Consider the following 14404-nt stretch of genomic DNA (forward strand, 5'->3'; position numbering starts at 1 on the left):
GTCTGTCCACGTAGCCACGTAATATCGTATATTTACATATGTCCCTTTGTTTGACGCGTAATTACTGAAGCTCTACTGCTGATGCATTGGACGGGATTTGTCTATTACATTATATTACCAGTACTAGCTAAATGTAACTGAAATGAACCGAACCGTATTGTTTCAACTAAAACCAAATGTTTTTATGGAATAAACTATAATCTCTTTCTTCTGAAGAAAATCTTATTCTTATAAGATGAATATCTTAGCACGCTGAAACTCAATGCCTGATTTTTAATTATTGATTTAATTAACGTTGACAAGCGCTTGATTACGAATCTATTTATTACATTTTAAAATAATCGCCAACAGTTATTAAACGACTGGATACATGAGAGTTAAACTTAGTAGGAAAAATCTCTAAAGACGCGTCAATGTCTAAGTCATATAGGTAAACAAGTACACTTATAAACGTCAGAAAAGAAGTTAAATTAATTCTACATTTACATTTACTACCAGTTCGCAAGTCAAGGGCATAGAGCGTTGTTATTCAACCTTTGTCTATACTTTTTGTTAGAAATTCATTTAAGCAAAAACGAATTATTAAAATGTATTTATATAAATTATAGTTAAAATAATACTTACTTTAAATATTAGCGAAATTAGTATTTACCGCAGGATATTCATACAAAATTAGGTTTAGGTTTTCAATAAATTAATATGCTTAGAATCTGAAATCAAAGTGAAGGTTACTACCACCTACTCGCCGATTATTAACTGGACCAAAGAAATGGCACTAGCGTGTATAAAATATAAATAACTTAAAAGATATTAACCCTAGAAAGATAACGTGCGCCTCAGAGGCGCCCGCGAAATATATATTTCGCTGCCATTTTGTTACCGACGCGCATACAAGTTTGTGTTTCCGGGCCAATTCAATCCTTGGTCATCACTTCCGAGAGACTACTGCTTCTGTTCGGTAAGTACCACAGTTTTGCTGTTAGAGCGATGCGTTGCGCTCGGGAGGCGCATGTTTATCTTTTGTGTAACTTTCGCCACTTTCATAGTGATTTTGTTTTTATAATTTTTTACCAATATACGGTAAGTTTAAAGGTAGTTTTTTTTTTATTGGTGAATAGTTATTGTAATTAATTGTTTTTAGGAGCGTTTTAGCATCATGGCGAGCAGAAGAGTGTTGGATGAAAGAGGAATTGTTTCTTTATTGAATGAAGAAGATGAAGGCGCAGATGTCGGCAGTGACAGTGAGATCGAGGACCATGTAAGTGAAGACAATGTGCAAAGCGATACTGATGATGAGTACGTAGATGAAGCTATGATTTATGAACATTCGAATGATCCCTCATCGCAGAATGTCTCTGAAAATACTGGACATGACCAACGCCGCCTAATGATGTGATCAGGGGCAAGAATAGGCATGTTTGGGCTACTGCTAAAGGACAAAATAACAGAAGAACGTCTGCGATCAATATAGTTCATTCCAATAGAGGGCCTAGTCGCATGTCTCGAAATATTTTTGAACCACTTACATGCTTTGAGATATTTACAACTGACGAGATTATGCAAGAGAAAGTATTGAGAATATCCTCCCACAAACTAACCGAGAGATGTCTGAAGAAGCTGATGAGGAACCTCCAGCTAGAATTCGACGGTACTGTAGCTTATATACAAAAAAAGAAGAGAATGTCCAAAATGAGTTGCACAATATGTAAAAAGACAGTGTGCGGAGAACATAAAAAAGATGGTTACAACAATTGTCTTTAGCCGTTGATTTTTCCAGTATTTTTTTAAAATTGAGATTGATTATATAATAATTAATTAATTAATAAGAAAAAACACTATAAAAATTACCTATTTTTAAAAATTTCTACCTAAGTACAGAAGACTTCTAATTTTTGTTAAGGGTTTATAAATACCTACAAATTTTCATATTTTCAATAAAAATTTATGATAATACTTATGTATTTTATTTACTTATTAATAATTCAACAATTTACAGTAGTGAATGAAATAAAAATAATTGACATTCATTAAAAAAATCTGCTATTAAAATAGTGCGCCTCTCAGGCGCATGTTTATCTTTTCAGTACAAAAAAATAACGTTATCTTTCTAGGGTTAAAATCTATCCGCTATTTCACATTAAACTGCAAACCCATTAAGGTTGCGATAAGAACTCTTTTATTTAGCGCGTCTCACCTACAATGATTAATGTTCTGCTATCAGAATCCTTTCAGAACACCCCGTAACAATAGTACAGGTTTAATTAATGAACTGAAATCTTTCGGGAAAGTTATTTCTGTAGTAGTAATTAAAAAGTCAATTAAATTTCAAATTATTTAAAACAATAAAAATAAATAAGTATGTTATAATTCTATTATAAGCTGAAATCAGTTTTCAAGAAATAGCAAAAAGATTAGTCGACATCACAGGAGATAAATTTGTCCGCTGCTAATCACTTTTTTTTTGTTTAACTTTCAAAGTTTAACCACTATTTAGTAGAAAAATGCTTTCATATCCTACAAAAGACATACAACCCACAGTGATATTAATGAAGCGCATATGTTACATATTAGCATACGAAATGAACCAGCGCAGCTGTGGCATATGATCACTCTACTGATTGAAATTGTGTAGAATATACCTACGAAATTGCACTGTAGAACTCTTATATTATCTATAAAAAATAGTATATCGAGCACAATAGCAGCCTGACGTGGTTTTAGAAAAGTATTCTTAAAATTGCCGTTTTATTAGTATTGGTTCTAACAGTTTTTCAATATTAATTTATCCTATATTATCTACGTCCAGCATTGTTGCAGTCGCCACAGTTGGTGTCAAAAGTTAACTAAGGTTAAACTTTTCATATTCAATAAAAAAACGTGTGTGTACTTATGTACACGCGTTAGAAGTTACACTTCTTTGGCATAACAAGATAAAAAAAAGTGTGTATGTGTCAGCTACGACGCACGATTGGAGTTTACTCCGTACGAACGATAAAATGGCGATAATGTTCTGTGGCTGTCGAGCATATTTTCATACTAAAGGTGGTAAGAATATATGTTTTTATAATATAAATGTTTGTAGTAGTAATAAAACGTACCTACATCATCTATGCCCAAATAGGATTTTCTTTCTGTGACCAAAGTTGCCTTTATAGTAAGAGAAGAATAAGAATGAACAATCTTTTTAATTTTAATTTCACTGACCATTACTATTGACAAAACTCTATGGCACGCTAGACAATCTACTTTTATTTTTTACACCTGTCAACACTGACAATGTTGTAACGTGGCTGTCAAAACTTTCTACATAACGCCTCAACTTTTCGTGTTACACATAACGCCTCAACTTTTCGTGTTACACATAACGCCTCAACTTTTCGTGTTACACTTGATTTTACTCCTCATAAAATTTCCGTACCGGGCCTTATAACTCAAATCGTTTCTTAAGGAGTAAAATCCAATAATTTCAAAATTTTTATTTCTCGGCTTATTCTACGTTTGTAGAAAAAACGACACTAACTATAGAAAAATTTTACTCTCATTATTTTTCCCTAACGCGCCAAAAGAAGTATAACCTCGAAAATATTTTAACTTCTTGTTAGATCGGTTTAAAAACAATTTATAATGTTATAATTGATTTTTCTACTCTTACGTATGCACAACAAACTATTATAATACACAGAAACAATTTCGAGAACCGGGTTAGTGGTCTTCTGGTATTTATGTAACAACCGAATCTATTGTTCAGTACCATGCAACTGCGTATATTGTGCCCTTATTTCAGACTTCCTCGACGTCTATGTAAATCACCCCTTAGAGGCTACACGGTAAATAAACTGGACGGAGGCTGTGCGTGGAAATTTAATACGACAGTTCATGACTGTCTCGATGAACGGGAATTTCGTTTGTTCCGTATTTTAGCACCAAACGAAAATTGTTGGATATGTCAATAAATAAAATTACACCATATGTGTTATAAAATAATAAAATGCAAAATTCTTGGCTTTAAAAACAAAACTTTGTTAACTAGTTTCTTATTATTGATAATATAAGTACTACGGTAAATTTGAATTATTCCATTAATGTGACTATTTTTGCAAACGCATGTTAGGTAATTATTTATTACAAAATGATTTTCGGTCAAATTATCATCATTAACAATTAATGTTTGAGTTACAATGCAAGTCTTATTTAAAACTTTACTTGCCGTGGTTTCAAATAAATATTGTTTATTGTCAATATCTTATATTTAAAATTCTCGTGTCACAATGTTAGTTACCATACTCCTCCGAAACGGCTTGACCGGTTTTTATCAAATTTTGTATGCATATTCAGTAGGTCTGAGAATCAGTTGCTATCTATTTTTTTTTCATAAGTGATAAGGGTTTTCCACCCCTAAATTTTTATTTTTATTTTTTAGATATATTTTTTTGTTTTTATTTTTTTATGATACAGAATACAAATATACATATAACACTTAGTTTTCACCCCTCTACGATCAATCCCTATTTTTTATTAGTTAATTAAAATCTTATGACTTATGAGGTTTATGTAGATAAAAATTCACAGAAACCCCTAAAAAGTTTTCATTCCAAAAAACCGAACAGTCTCTAGGTAAGTATAACAAAATGTTCCATGTTGGTATGTACTAAAAAGGTAGGCTAAGTAAAATCACTTTAAGGAGAAACGAAGTTCGTGGGGGCAGCTAGTATGTACATATAATGTAAGTAATGTAAGTTTACTTGATGTTAGTTAACAAGTAAACTTGTAGTGAGTGTTCTATAAATAAACACATTATTATATCCATCCTAATGAGCTATTATAGCCCATAAACAAAATTGCATTTGATATGCAACGAAAGTATATAATTATTGTCTAGAAACTGTTTCATTGGGGTACCCGAGCACTATAGTAGTAGCACTGGCTTCGCATTGCATTTAAAATTCAAAATGTTTAATTTTAACAACAATTTATCTATAAAATTGCTTTTGGGGTTTCGCCTTCTTTTAGGACAGTATTGTGAATTTAAAACTAGTAAAATAATTCGAGTGCTTCTTATGCTATATTGCTTTGTATTTCATATACTTATGTGTTTAGTGATACAAAATTTCTTTGATGCAATTAAACCCAAAGAAATGTATACGTTTATAAAATTATTAAAATTATTAATGCTGGTAAAAGTTATCACGAACTTGTGTATATCGCTGTTCTATAAAGAAAAATATTTTCTTAAATTTTATAAGAACCTCGAAACAATTGATAAAATACTGAAATATGATAAGAAATTTGATTCTTGCATAACTATTAGTATATTTTGTGTAGTTTTCGGTCAATTAATTTTCGAAATGGTAACTTACACCTCCGGCGATATCATGTATGGGTTACAAAAATTGGTAGATATAACCCTTTCTCTGAATCCAATAATACCGTCTTTAATTTATGAAATGTATTGGCAAAGGATGAAATATTTACGTTTGTTTCTGCAAAGCAAGTGCGTCCTAAGTGACGATGTTAATATAAAAATATTTCATTTAAAGAAGTTTGTACAAATTTATAAACGTATTTTAGATATTGTTGGTAAAGCCAACAGAGCTATAAAACTCAAGGTAAGCGTGTTAATCAGGAGTTTGTGCGGAATAATCATACCTGTGCATAAAACGAAAAACCCTACATGAATTGCTGACACTCTGTTCTTCACTGTTAACTTCCAATAACGATTGAGATTACCATGCTGAGATTTCTTATGCAATATCTATGCAGCCTTGCGATTCTGTAACTTACTTTTCAAACTCACACAGCGGTTTTCACAGCGGCTGTCGCGCTCAAATCAGTCGTAAAGCAGTCATTTTACGATTTGACTCGCAAGGCTGTTCTCTCTATCCATAGCGCTGATGTAGCAATCTTGGAATCCCGCGTTAACGATGAAATTTTTGTCTCAACCGCTTTCGCTACTCAAAGTTACAGATTGCCGGATGAAAGAATACTGATTATTTTTTAATGATGCGATGTAGTTAAAGAATTTACATCACATTAAGTGAGAAAAACCTTATAACTACAATGATGAATGTTAAATTCAATATAATATTCAATTTTTATATTTGCAGATGTTTTTGGATATAATATATAGTTTCTTAAAAGGACTTATAGATATTTCCTGTGGGATTGCATCGTTAATTCAATTGGTAAGCCACAATGATCATAGACATATAAATTTATAAGAAGGAACTTATAAGAAAGACCATTAAACTTTATAAGGCCCATCATGATCATTGAGGCGGGGTTTAACCTGATCAACCAAGAACCTCCAGCTGGTCCTATTTTGTGCTTTTGGTTTCAATTCGTGATTCCTAAGGCCCTTTTCCCATCATCAATGTATTTATTTTCCAATTATATAAATACTTAATACGTTTTCAGGACTCACATCAACATTTTGCCGTCGTTACTATGATACTATTAACTATTTTGAAGTTATGTTTGTATTTAATCGGAGTAATTTTCTTAGATTTGGTTTATGATGAATTCGAGAAAATAAAAGCAAGCTTAGCTATGGAGCTAGTAAAGTGTACAGGTAATAAATATCATTTAATACTAATTTTAACAGCACCAAAAAAGTACATGTGTGTAGACCACCCCTAAATTTACATAGAAATAAATTATTTGTCATGTAGGTACATTAGAATATTTTTGCAGATAATAAACTTCACGAGGAGATTGAAATAGCTTTGGAGTACTTGGAAATTCGCCCGCCAAAATATTCAGTATGGAGAATTTTCCCCTTGAACTTTAGCCTTATAACTGCACTTATTAATTATTCCGTTACTTATATAATAGTCCTGTTTTCGTTTGAATTCTTTTTAAAATAATAAAATGTATTATTACATTAATACTGTGAGTACATTGTTAGAAATACTGCTCATAATAATTAGACACCTCGTAATCTAAACTGTAATATCAGACTTTGGTAATATGGTATTGATGTATAAGTTAGTAAGTTATTACTTAATAAAATAAATGCATTAAGTTTAATGAATTATAACTATATTAAAATTCACTCGCTATATTGAACGCACATATATTTGTACAACGAATGTTAGGTAGCTCGTAAGCAACGGCCGTCAAGAGGAATTTGAACATGCTTTGCAGAAAACAAAGTGGAATATTCTGATAACTGAAATACCCACTAGAACAAGAATCACTCAAGTATATTTTTTCGGTGCAACACACTGAAAAATCTAAGAATATCTAAGAACAATATAATAACGTAACACAGCAAAGTAAAACCAGTGTCGAAACGTCACCTGATCGTGCCTGGCCCACGACAGACATCAGTAAAACCCGATGGAGGAGGCCTATGTCCAATGGTGGACAAACCAAAATCTGACAGTGCAAGCACATGATGGTTGCTAAATGTTGCATTGTATTTCACCGATTGTTAAAAGTTATTTTTTAGGAGTGATATAAATGAAACTTCAGTGTTTATAATTAAGTTTTGGTAATCAATGCTATTATTATTATAATGTTAAAACATGTATCTGGATAATAAAGCACGCCATAATAAAGCACGAAAGTAAGTAAGTTGTTTTTTTTAAGTATCACATGAAAACGGCTCGACCGATTTGTCTGATTTCTTTTTTGTTGTGTTTGTAATTGTCAGGAGAAGGTTCTTATAAAAGAAAAAAAGAAAAAAATTGCGCGGAAAATTAGAAAATTCAAGAATACTTAACCACCATACAATTCGAACCTTATGGCGTTTGACATAACACAACATTGACAAAATGCGTGCTGCAAATATCGTCAGAGGATGTAAGAAAAATGAATATCTTTCAAAATAAATGCTTCGATCGGAGTTATTATATTGATAATACATATAATAATATGCGAGCCAGAAAAACAATCAAAGAATGTTGTATAACATAAAGCATTAGAATAATAAACACTTTGTTTCTGAAATATTTTTTAATTCATTATACCAATTTGAAATCAATATTCATAGTTAAGACAGGACAACGTCTGTCGGGTCCGCTAGTCATCAATAAATTTCTTTAAGAAAGGGCCTTTTGTACTTACCAACTCGAAACCGATATTATTACCAAAAGTATAACGTATAGGCGTTATGCATAATCATTCAATAGGCCACTGGGTAGGTTCCTAAATTTAAAAAAAAGTATTTAAATCTATACTAATACTAATAATATTATAAAAAGGAAAGGTTTGATTTTTGTTTGTTTGAAATGAATAGGCTCCGAAACTACTGGACCGATTTCAAAAATTCTTTCACCGTCCCGAGTGACATAGGCTATGTTTTAATTTTCAAAAAAATTAGGGATGCTCACTAAAACTTGAATAATCTAACCCAAGGTGTAAAAAAATAAACAAAAAACTTCCTTCAATCATGTGCGCTGCGAAAACTATTAATGATAGATCAAAATGACGTATTACAATTTTTCAGGACACATCACTATCTATAAAAGATGTCGCGACAGCATGTCTCTATCTTTTATAGTTACGTCACAATAAGCGTCCTTTTATTAATTTTTTTTATTAAAATACCGCTAGAAAAGGCTTATTCGTACCTAGGTATTGATCCTTATCAAAATAATTACCAACGTTTTACATAATCTAAAATGTAATGGCATAACCACCAAAAAAGCATGGTGGATTGGTGTTCTCCTGCCTTTTCTCTTGTATAGTTTACTACTATGTAATATAACAAAAATCTTAGCCACAGTAACGCTTGGCCGAGTCTACTAGTTTATTTATAATCAAGTAGTACGTTCGTCAATTTTGACGCATAAACATAATATAAAAAACCGATAACTTGCTTGACTTGGACTTCACTTGTATATAGGATTTCTTATGGTAGGGGAGCCCAAGAGGGGATTTCGGGATTTACTAAAGCGCGGCAGATTAATATATAGGGGGATACCTTGTACCCGGTTAAGTACCTCCACAAAATATGAGGCCCATATATAAGGCCACCCGTGAAGGAGACAGGATCAGATTAGTAAAAAAAAATTGACCATCAGAAATTCCCGAGCGCGTCAGATTAAGGTAGGGTGAGTTAATTACATCCTAAAAAGTGTATATTCCACTAATCTGACAATTTGAGAATGACGGAAAAAAAGGGGAGGGCAACAAAGTTGTAAAAAAAAACCGTCATCTCGACATTCTCGAGCGTAGCTAATTTTTTTTTTATTTTGAAGGAAATAATTCAAGAATAATGAAAAATATATAATCTGACGATTTCCGCAAGCCGAAATAACAAAAAATCGTCGATAAAGTTAAATGCGTGCAGCTGCGTGATGCCTACATTTCCTTTAACCGATCGGAATCTACTAAACGGCGTTCTAAATATTTCCCTCAAAATTACATTTCCTGTGAATTTGAACCGATTCGGACCGATAGATTTTGAGAAATTTTGAAAAATCTTAAAAAAATAAGAAATATTTTTTTTAAAGTGGTTTCTTTATTGATCAACTTCAAAAACTAATCCGCCTTTGAGCTTGAAAAACCACGTCGATCGCCACCAAGCTCGTCAAAAGCGGTTGATTAGTTCGAGAGATATCGTGAACGAAAGAAACCCGAAAAAGTGTTTTTTCGGGATTACTCCGAAATTTGTGGTTCTATCAATTAAAATTGCAAAATTACTTATGATGATGATAAAACTGCGTCGAATGCCGCCAACCGCTTGCTTGAACTCGCAAAAATTGCTTGATCCATTCAAAAGTTATAGCGGTTTGAAAATTCCAAAAACAGTGTTCTATGAAAATTCTATCAGACTTTCGAGCTGGGAGCGCTCAAATGCATAGACATGTTATTTCTTTGAACTCAGCGAGCTCAAAATATCAGTTTTAAGCGCCCAGGAAGGAAGTAGCGGGAAGTTGCAGGGATGGCCCTTTCGGTGAATCGTTTTTCTAAATTTTTTTTGTCAGATCAGGCGAATCCCTCTAGATAATCGTCAGATTATGAGACAGTACGTTTAGAACATAAAGATGAACCACATATATCTTAATCTGACGCGCTTGAGTATTTCAAAATTGCGATTTTTTTTTGCATATTATGAAAATGGCCGTGGGTTTGCGTCCCATCGAAATCGTCAGATTAGTGAATGAGAGCTTTTTTTTGGTGCACTTAACACTCCCTTAGAAAATCTGACGCGCTCGATAATTTTTTTTTTTTTTCATTTTCAACCCTTAAATACAACCACCCGCATCATGCAAACGATCAGATTAACATACGTACATTATTCAAAATACGTAGGGCATAGATGCTATCAATATCTGACGCGCTCGAGGATGTCCATGCAACAGTTTTTTTTTACATATTTAACTATCTATAGCCGCTTCCCCCACCGTTGAAAAGGAATTTATCATATAACATTTTTTTCTTCTTTTTATCTAAGCTTTGCATCCCAATAGGTCTCTACGACGCTCGAGTAAATCCCCATTTAGCATCGTGGGCTCCCCTACCATTATTACGACGTTTGTAAGGCACAGAAGGCTGCTCGCCTACTAATAAAGGAACGTACTCAATAAAGAAAATGCAAACTGTCTGGCCGAGACCCATAAAGGTACCTATAAAGCTCCAATACAAGATTAAACGAGATTTAAAATATTCTTCATACATTTGAATCCAATCAATTATGATATGTACAAAGTAACTATGTCAGGTAACCTTGAAGTATTTTTTATAAAAATAAATATGTAATTATTTTAATAATAGACCGAAAGACGATTATGCTGAACGGTGAATCATATGCCGAATGGTATTTAATATGCAACAGAAGTATGTTATTATTGTTTTGTGTGCTCGTAATCTTTGGTCTAGAAATAACCACATAGCTATCTATTTCAATGATATAAACCGAAGGACGACGGACAAATTACATTTAATATGCAACAAAAGCATATAATTATTTTTTTGATATATAAAACTAGTATTACAAGGGATTTTTGTCTTTATTTCAGACCCAAACACGTAATTATTGAAATGATAAGGCTGAAGGATGTAAGCCAAATTGCATGATAAGAATTTTGATTCTTGAATAACTGTTGGACTATTTTGTATCACTAATTTTGAGAAATATATTTTCGAAATTATAGTTTTTAGCCTTAAGTTAACCAACATGCTACTTCGTGTTTGATACGATTTTAGTAGATAATGATTTTCAGCAGTCACTTAGTAGCATAGATTTCTACTTTATATTTTATCTATATGTAATATGTATGATATATCATACAGAAGTTTAACGCACTTGATAGGATTGATATTAATGGTAGAATTTTTTACTTTGTTCCTCTTTATACTTTTAGATGTTTTTCGATATAATATATATCTTTTTAAAGTAACTTAGGATTTTGTTTTTCTTCAATTAATAGGTCACTTGTTATAAAATTATAATCTAAGTCCACATTTTAAAAGACTACGAGCATACGACCTTGGTCTTCCTATGGCAATTCACATTTTACTCTTATTTTAAATACGCCTTTACGTTTACTAGGAGTAAATGTTTAAAGGCGTAGATAACACTGGTCTAAATAAGATTCATCAGATCCGACTTTGTTTATATTACAAAACATATCAATTATGCCAACAAAATTTTATATCTGCCCTGCAATTCTGTAACTCACTGTTAATCCGTGAGTCCACTACGCAGTAACAGCGCTCCCTTCGTCACTGACGTAATTTTTGGAATCTCATGGTATTCTGTTAAGAAATTTTACATTACGTCTTGATAAGTGGAGGGAGGTAACCTAGTGAGTTGTTGTCTATTAATATCGTGACAATTGACTCATTTTATTTTATAAAAAGAGTTAATTGTCAAAATTTTAATCATACATAAACAAAATATTTTTAATAAAACAAAATAGAGAACAAAATGGTCGACGTTTGAAAAATTAATAATATTAAAAAAAAGATAAACTGTGAAAATATCTCAAAAATGACTTATCTGATGGAAATATAAAAAATATTTTTAGGTTTTCTAACTTCAAATTCCATTCATGAAATATAAGAAGTATTAATTTTAATTGATCAAGTTGAATTTAATTTAATTGTTCAGATTTCAGAACACAAGTATAAATAATCATGTTAGGTATGTTGGATCAAATATATAAGCTTTCAATTGCTCAAATTCATACCATTTCAAGTGATCAACGTTAATTTTAAATGTTGGAAATGACATTGCCATAACTTATTTAATAAACATAGAAGCCATCAAAAGATAGTTAATCTATTTTAGTTGTTATTATATTGTAGTCAGCACTACACTTTAGCACTAAACATACCCTTTATGGGTCTTGGATTTGTTTCATTAATAAATAATTGTATTTAAAGTACATACTTAGATTTGCTCAAGATTTTTTTTTATTCATAGTACTGAATCAATAACTGTGTGCGAAATTACTAAGCTTTGTTATCATAAAACTTTAAATAATATTTGGCTTAGTTATAATATTATCAAACATGTTTTTAAGATACTTTACTTAGAAATACAAAGATATCCCATAAAGTTTTTGTGTTTTATGCAAGTTTTTTTATTATTTTCCTTAACTTTACAATAATTAAATTGTTATGCAATATTATTGTGTCAGTACAGTGACCTACCACATCTTCCTATTTACAATTTTAACACATAACTATTGTATTACAGCCATCAGCGGTAGTTGTCAAGAATGAGGAAGAAAATGACCAATTATTGAAATGTTAAGAAGAGATATTAAACCGAGACCACAAATCTATTTTGAATGCAGTTTGGACAACTATGATTTTTATATGAAAAATTGTATTATCGTGTTTAAGATAATTGTGTACTTCATAATATTTTTTTTTTGTATCTAATTATATTGTTATATTAATAAAATGATTAATTAAATCTACCACTTATTTAATGACTGCCTATAGAAAACGTAGTAACCGAGTTAAATACATAGCTAAGCCGAAATGAAAAATATATAAGCCATGTTACTTTATAGGTGAATAAAAGAACAATATAATAACTTACACATTTAATTTAATGATTATAGTAAACTTTTAACACACTACAAAATAACTTTCAGTAAAACAAACTTAAGTATAACAAAAACTATCTAAAACCCAGCCTCACATAGAGCTAATCAATAACATCTACTTTATTTTGTAGACAAATATATTTATTTTAATATATTTTCTAATTAGTTTGTAAAAAGTAATAGTTATGAACGATAAATTTAAAAAAGCTTAATAAGTACTTAAACCATCATGTATGTAATGATGGTATTTCATACTTGTGTAAAGCAGAATAATGTTTTTATCCAAAACCTTAATGTTATATCAATATATTTTATAAAAATATAGGAACTGAAATTGTACTGTGTTATCATTTATTATAAATTGAAGGATAAGTAGTCGAAATTCAATAATTTGAAAATGTCTGCACTATTGTGTCTTTTTATATCCAGGGGCCTTGTCGTATGATATAAATGTAATATTCTTCTTCTTCAAAGGCAGAATGTATTTTTCTATCAGAAATTTTGAACATTTGGGGATCTCTGAAATTATTAGATTTATAATTTTAGTATAGTAGAAAAATACAAATATAGGTATAACAAAATTTACCTATCTTAACTTATTTATCGTTTTCTGTTCGACTTATCTCTGCTGGAGACAAGACATGATCAAGACTGCATCGAAAAATTGGTTCTAGGATCAAAATGATATTTTTAATGCTAAAATAATCAAAATGTTTACCTTAGATCATCTATTTACTAGACTCTTCGTTCATCTCAGCAGCATATGTTCTAGGTTTCGTCAATACCATATAATTTCTTGAGTATTGGAAAAAAGCGATAGTAACCAACGCCGAGAAACCAATTGGTCGTTTCGTGCCTACATTTTCTTCGCCATCTATAGATATTATATTAAGTATTTTTTAATGGTTTACATCATTTATTTCTTGAAATAGAGGTTTAAACTTTAAAAGTGGAAACGGGCCTTCTGTAACAATAACAAAGTTCAATTAATGTTTATATATATAATTTTTTTCGTAAAATAATGCTGTATTGATAAATATTATTTTATAAACTTACCCCAAGATACATATAGATTGTCCTATGTTAGAATATTTTCACATAAAACAAGTTTTAACTTCGCTAAAAATGGCTAACTCACTGGTAAACAACGATTTCAGCGAGGGAAGAGCAACTTTTAATTTGACGTACAAATTGTACATTTAAGTGAGATGAGATGTCAAATGGTATGTATCAGAATACCAAATACCAACAATTTTGGAGCGTAAGTGTAGCAGTGCCAAATTTTAGTTCCAAATGTGAACAATCTCATTTGAGCGGCGCTTTTGTCGCGGTTATTGTTTATCAGAATACCAAATTGTAACATGACACCGAAACGAACGATTTGACAGCAAAAA

General features: G+C 31.2%; 1 protein-coding gene and 2 long non-coding RNA genes across 3 annotated transcripts; 2 read left to right on the forward strand and 1 right to left on the reverse strand.

The window, feature by feature from the left end:
- The first annotated feature begins 814 nt into the window (after nt 1-814).
- LOC125052062 lies at nt 815-1953 on the forward strand. The gene is made up of 2 exons (XR_007117396.1): nt 815-958; nt 1142-1953. It is a non-coding gene; the product is annotated as an uncharacterized LOC125052062 (long non-coding RNA).
- A 2996-nt stretch (nt 1954-4949) lies between these two features.
- Nucleotides 4950-6863, forward strand: LOC125051488. The gene is made up of 4 exons (XM_047651795.1): nt 4950-5606; nt 6105-6182; nt 6415-6568; nt 6691-6863. The coding sequence occupies exons 1-4, from the start codon at nt 4950-4952 to the stop codon at nt 6861-6863; spliced, it is 1062 nt and encodes a 353-aa protein (XP_047507751.1).
- A 7070-nt stretch (nt 6864-13933) lies between these two features.
- On the reverse strand, nt 13934-14195 carry LOC125051855. Its single transcript, XR_007117359.1, has 2 exons — nt 14067-14195; nt 13934-13974 (listed from the first exon to the last, which is right to left on the reverse strand). It is a non-coding gene; the product is annotated as an uncharacterized LOC125051855 (long non-coding RNA).
- Nucleotides 14196-14404: the final 209 nt, after the last annotated feature.

Source organism: Pieris napi, chromosome 8 (assembly GCF_905475465.1).
Source record: "Pieris napi chromosome 8, ilPieNapi1.2, whole genome shotgun sequence".
Taxonomy (NCBI): domain Eukaryota; kingdom Metazoa; phylum Arthropoda; class Insecta; order Lepidoptera; family Pieridae; genus Pieris; species Pieris napi.